Source organism: Drosophila subobscura, chromosome J (genome assembly GCF_008121235.1).
Source record: "Drosophila subobscura isolate 14011-0131.10 chromosome J, UCBerk_Dsub_1.0, whole genome shotgun sequence".
In the NCBI taxonomy this organism is placed as follows: domain Eukaryota; kingdom Metazoa; phylum Arthropoda; class Insecta; order Diptera; family Drosophilidae; genus Drosophila; species Drosophila subobscura.
Window position 1 is genome coordinate 20647155 of NC_048532.1, and position 6206 is coordinate 20653360.

Genomic DNA, 6206 nt, shown 5'->3' on the forward strand with positions numbered 1-6206 from the left:
TTTTACATACATTTAAGAGATAATCTTACCTCTTCGAGTGGCTCCAGCTCGTAGCGTATGCTCTCCAGTTCCTTGGCCAGTTGATTGCTCTTCTCCAGCTGATATTCGCCCACATTGAACGCCTCATAGAGCTGCCAAGAGTTATGGCCACACATTAAACTGGTAGCACTTTATGGGCGGGAAGCCACTTGTGGCATAATCTTACCTGAGCAATAACCTTACGCACATCGCCCACCTTGTCCATGGACTCCAGTGTGATCTTGTCGCGCTTCGGTGGATTCACTTCCATGGTGCGATTGTTGATTTGTATGCTGGATAAGTGGATGAGGGATTAGCTCAGGGATGTGTTTCATCAGCTTTAGGTGGCGGCTCACCTAAATGTATCATCCAGCAGGCTATCGATGGTGCAGGACGAGGCAATGCGCACTCCATTCTTATTGATCACCGCCGCCCGATCAATGCCGCGATCCTCCTCCCTCAGCATCGAGAGGAGATCCCCCACATTATGCGAGATCGGTTTCAGTGCAAACTGACATAATTCATTGCGACTTGGCAGCCTAACGGTCATGTGCGGCATACCATTCACGTACTCCACAAAGATGTCATCTAAAATGAGAGATTTTTCCGATTATTACTTGCAGATATCCATTACCCCCCCTTCACAGCGGTTTCTATAATGTAGAACACAGTTGCCTGCTCAAGTTTTAATTAATCAAAAGCCACTCAAGGTTATTTGCCCATAGAGGGAATTTCTGCTGCTGCTGCTGCTGCTGCTGCAAGTCGAATGCAGTTAGACGCTCGCATTGTCCGCTGAGGCATGACGACGGTTAAGAGTGCAATATACCGAGGGGATTTGTGCAGTCAGTTATGTACATAATGTGTGATCTAAATGACACACCCAATAAGCGCACTGCGGAATGACAAACAATTCAATTAGCGGGCACCTAAACGCATTCCCCCCCAAACTCAGAGTCGAAGGCAGCTCCATTTCGAGCAGCAGCATTGAAAAGTTTTCACTTTGTCGCATGTGGGATTTATGCAGCCATGAAGTAGCACAAACATATATCCATCTATCTGTATCGCTGCCACTCATGCAAGCAGCCAGCAACCAGCAGCCAAGATGCAACCAAACCACACACGCCAGGCAGCAGCAATCGGAGTTTGCACACTTCTAATGAAGATTTTCTTCTCGTTGAAATCGGGAGGGAGATAGCGCCTGGCTTTGCGGCGTTGGCGCTGGGTCTGTTCAACCCATTAGCAATTGTAGTCGGCGCCAAATGTGGGTAACTAGTGTGTTAGCCAGCAGAGCAATGGCTGCTTGTAGTGGTTACAGCCATGGCTCTGTGCCTCTATGCCGCGCGCTTCTTCTACGATGATTATTTTCATGGACTTTGATTTTTTGGGATTTTAAACATTTTATGTTTTCTTTTTTTTGCTGCTGCTGCTACCTTCTGCCTTCTTCTGCCTTTTGCGTTGGCCGCTTCTTCTTTTATTGATAGTTTGAGACTTTAGTTTTAATTTTCAGTTAACTTTCAGATTTTCGCGCTGGCAGACGTCTGCTCTCCGTCTCCGATCCTCCTCTCACTCCGTGGCGGTGTGTGGCGTGCGGCGAGTGTTTCATTGTGTGTACGTGGCAGCAGACCAACAAAAAACCAAAAACCAAAATAAAACTCAATCAGAACCGACCATGGCACAGAGACTTTTCATTGAGTAAACTTGTGGCATGAAGACACAGTCGCTGGCAGCCAAAAAGGCAGACAAAATATTGAAGTGTTCCTCCGCTCGCTCGCGTTGCTTAAACTCAATTTATTTGGACTGTTCTGATGACAGGGAAACTCTCCAACTCTCTATATGTGGCATGCAGCAGATAACATCGCTGAAAAAGTTTAATTCACAAACTATGACATGCCACAGCGCCACACACACACACAGACGGAGATACCATCGGGCAGGGGAAGGAAGGCAAAAGTTCTGTGTGGGTCTGTCACTGATTTTGTTGTGGGGTTTTCGGTTGTGGTGAAGACAGAACCTGTGTTCCCGTGCCTCGTGTCTGTCTCCACCAGAGACCAGAGACACCGCCGACGTGCTAACACTGATAGTACCCTGTTCTGGCAGGCAGGAGCACCTCCTTTGATGGGGCGCCGCAACAACTTTGCCTCATCAAAACTTAATAGGCAGTTTCCGCATCCCTGCCAAAACAGGGCTAACAAGTGTCAAGCATACTCGTACATTCCTGATGGAGTTTCCGCCACCCGCCTGCTGCCCCCTGCCGCTGCATGTGTGGCAGAAACACGTGGCTGGAATGGCTCAAAATGAGGGCAGGCAGTCGGGGAGTGAAGTGTGGCCCTGCGACCACATCCGCCTGTTGGCAGCGGAAATGCAAGCGGCAATCAGCCCACAGCCCACAATATTATAACGAGAAAACTCCCATTTGGCGCCCTTACTGTGCAGCAGGATATTATGTGTTCCAACAGCTGGATCTGATCTGCAAGGGTATTCCAGGAGTTGCCTTTCCCAGGAGTTGCTCCTTGTTATTATGTGTGTACCAGTCAGAGCTAGCACTTGCAATTAACTCTCATTTAAATTTAGTAGCACACTCCCTTATTTAATTGCAACAAAGGAGTCAGAAGTCAGTAGCTACTTGCAGATACAGCCTGACGGCAGAGTTTACTCGTAGCTGGAGTCAGAAGTCAGGCTGGAGCCAAGAGTTGAATGGCATTAGAAATTACATGGAATTAAGAGGCGGAAGGCACGAGGCCTTGGGAGAGTTCCTGGGAATAGGAATGATTATGCCAGCACTTAGGTTTCATTTTCCTCCGATAAGAGTACACTTTTCCCTCCCTACCGTTTGGTTTCCATTATGCTCGGCAGTATTTTCAGTTCCAGTTGACTTTGCAATCTCGGAAAGAGCTCCACCCGACAAATGTGTGCCATTTCTGCTTCTCCTTCCTAGTGTGTGTGTGTGTGTGTGTGTGTGTGTGTGTGTGTGTGTGTGTGTGTGTGTGTGTGTGTGTGTGTGTGTGTGTGTGTGTGTGTGTGTGGTGGAGGCAGGAATCGCATTTGTGAGCATTTCATGATTACATGAGAGAGAGTCTCTCTGCCATCCCCTCGCTCCCACATGCAACATTTTCTGCTACACATGCAAAATCGTCCTTTGTGCAATATTAAAAATTCCAGGAACCCGCAGCCGCCTCCGTGTTTGCATATTTTTTTGTGATTTTATTTTTTGTCGCTGCCACATTTTCAACAAGATTCGCGTGCCAGTGCCACAGGATACGTATCTGCCCCGACTTTGTGTGTGTGGCCCACACCGGGACCCATGCCCAAGCCCATGCCGCGTGCCTCTGCATTTAAATCAAATTACAAAGCCGCAGCGCAGTCGTTGAGCTGTTGGCCAGCCTTAAATGCATAATACAGTTACGAGGCAGGGCACAAACTGCATGCATAAAATAAATCAACTAAAATATAACGAACATACGAGCTTTAATTGAACGATCAAAGAAGGGGAGCTCCCTCCCCCGCTTGGACTGACAGGACACTGGCCCAAGGCCATTAAGCGGGTAAGTTGTTGCGGGAATTAGCAAGACACGACTACAGGGGGGAAGCCCTGTACTTTCATTTCGCTTGATTAGAGGGACAAGGCAACCGTCTCCTGTTCCTTTCTGCGGCTCTCTACCTACCATTTTGTGCTGCATTTTGGTTGTCGAAAGCGGCAGTCCTGCTCGTGTTCGAATTATTTACGAGCTGCTGCACGGCCACGATTGCCGTTGCTGTTGCTGCATCCCCAGCGGTCCCACCACCTGCACCTTTCACCTCCATCATCGACAAATTGGAGTCTGTTTTCGCCGTTGTTTCTACAGAAGATGCTGCCATTATTTCACTTGTACGGGTGGTGGATGGTGTGTGTTCTGGTGCTGTTGTTCTGGCTGTCTGTGTCGCTGTTAGTCGCTCGACTAGTGCCTGTTTCTTGCCGGTTGCACTTAGACCCAGGGCTCGCAGGCGTGTCCTTAGTTCTGGCAAAGTGAGTCGCGTGATATCTGCATCCGCTGCACCCCTCCCCCACAGGTTAATGATAGGCGTGGCAGGGCAGGGCAGGGCAGAGCAGGGCAGGGCGAAGGCGCAAATAGAGGCGTGAGGAAAAAAAAGAAGGTGATGGAAAAAAAAGAAGAAATTAAAAAGAGAAATTTCCATCAAAAGGTGCCGTGCGCTGGCCTGCCTCCTTTTGGGGCAGGCTTAAAATGAGCAGAACCGAAGAGGCAGGCAGCCGTGCCACACAAAGCAAAAAACAACAAAAAAAACAAACAAACAAAAAAGCGCAGTAAAAATGATGGCACGTGCAGTTAAGGCCACAAAAAATAAAATGCACATAAAAAGCAGAGTCGGAAAATGTGTTTAACAAAATATAAGGGAAAAAAGGAATGACAGAAATGTTGATGGAGGAAAATACAAAAAGAAGAGGCGCCTACGGACTCGTGACATCTGTTCTCTGTTGTTGTTGTTGTTCCTTTCATTTCTTATCGGGGAAAACCCAGGAAATGGCACGCACACACAAATGAGGGGGCAGAATGGAGGCTGTGCGTAGGAGCCAGCGAGAGGCCATCAAACGAAATGCAAGGACATTAAATTTCATGACTTTGTCAGGCTACAGCCCTAAAAAAATTAACACAATGACAGTCCCGATTGGCATCATGTCAAAGGCAACGACAACAGATCAGAGCGGAATTTTTGATAGATGTAAAAACTGTGAGCAGTTTTTCAGTAAATTATTCACTTTTGTGGTCGACGTTTGAGTTCATAAATCATATTTCTGCATAAATTATAATTCCACAAATGCCTTCCCCAAGTTCTGCCCCTCGCTGCTAAGCGGATAGAAGCTCTTCAGGCTGCTGCTGCTGCTGCTTCACATTATTGCAATTCATTTATTCCTGTTTAATGAATTTTCCATGGCTCTGCGCAGACGAAGGCAAAAAACCAACACAACAAGTTGATATAAAATGGCAAAAGTTTTTAAAGCAAAATATGCGTAAAGCAAACAAACACACACACACACACACACACACACACACACAGATACACAGATACACCCACAGAGATAAACCTTTGGATGCGCCTTTAAGCTCATAAAATATTTATGAAATTGCAGAGACGGAAAACAAACACTGGAGGAGACAGAATCTTGTAAAATATCCCTGTTTTATGTGGCTCTTTATTTCTGGTTTTCGGTTTATTTCCGCTTTTATTTATTGGCGTTGGCGTTGGCCATTGCGTGCCATAAAATCACCGACACAGAAACAGACACAGATTTCCCCAAAGCGTAATGCCTTGTCCCGAAACCGATTTGTGGCTGCCACAAATTGGGTGGAAGTTTTGCTGTTCAGCCCTCAGGTTGCACAATTGTTGGGCGCTATTTCCATGCAGATTTTCCGACAATTAAATTCGTATCATATTTTCCAACAAATGAATTCTGAATGTTCTCGGGGAGATGAGCTACGGATACACTTGCCACCGAATGGAGGCTGCTGCTGCTGCCAGGTATCCACTTAATTAATGGAAAAAGGCTGCCTGCTGCTTACTCCCCTTCCCCACCTCAATTGCAGGCCGCATTTTGCTGATTCTAAAAACTCAAACAAGCGTGAGGCAAGCAGGAGGAGGAGAGCTGCTTTGTGGCAGCCACAACCGCGGCCACAACCGCAGCGCTAACCTCTTTTGTGTTTTTGCATTGTGCTTAGGCCTTTTAATATTTCAACGAAACGCCGTTTGCTTTATATTTTATTCCACGCCGTGTTCTCTCTCACCTTGAGCCCCATTCTATTCTGTGGCTGCTGTGGCTGTGGCGGTCCCCTCTCCATCTTCATCTGCATCTACTGCAGCTCCTGCATCTCCCGCATATGTTCTCCATTATCCGCCGCAAAAGCCAAAGGCAATGGCAACGGCAACGGCAACTGCAGAGTAATCCCCGAACTGCGGGCCAAGACAAACAGCAACTACTCGTAGAAGCACGCTGCCGCCCCTGTTCCTGTCCCTCTCCCTGCGCAGTGCAAACAATAATGGTCGGGGCTGGGTTGGAACAGAAGGCAACTTCAAATGCCGCCTCGTCGAGTGCGCCTGCCTTGCCGTACCCAAGTAGGCAACGAATTTTCGCTCTTCTGTTTGTCATCCTGCTCCGTGAAGGGTATTCTGCTTTTCAGGAGGTTCTTATAGCGCTG

General features: G+C 47.6%; 1 protein-coding gene across 2 annotated transcripts in view; it reads right to left on the reverse strand.

Moving 5' to 3' along the window:
* Nucleotides 1–6206, reverse strand: part of LOC117893061 (calcium uniporter protein, mitochondrial) — a 43892-nt gene that overhangs the window by 1007 nt on the left and 36679 nt on the right. The window contains exons 4-7 of one of the 2 annotated variants that reach the window (XM_034799461.1): nucleotides 3681–4037; nucleotides 375–606; nucleotides 206–311; nucleotides 30–131 (exon numbers count right to left, since the gene is read on the reverse strand). In XM_034799461.1, the coding sequence (XP_034655352.1) occupies nucleotides 30–131; nucleotides 206–311; nucleotides 375–606; nucleotides 3681–4037 (797 nt within the window). The remainder of the gene's footprint in view (nucleotides 1–29; nucleotides 132–205; nucleotides 312–374; nucleotides 607–3680; nucleotides 4038–6206) is intronic. The other variant, XM_034799462.1, reaches the window with a different exon arrangement.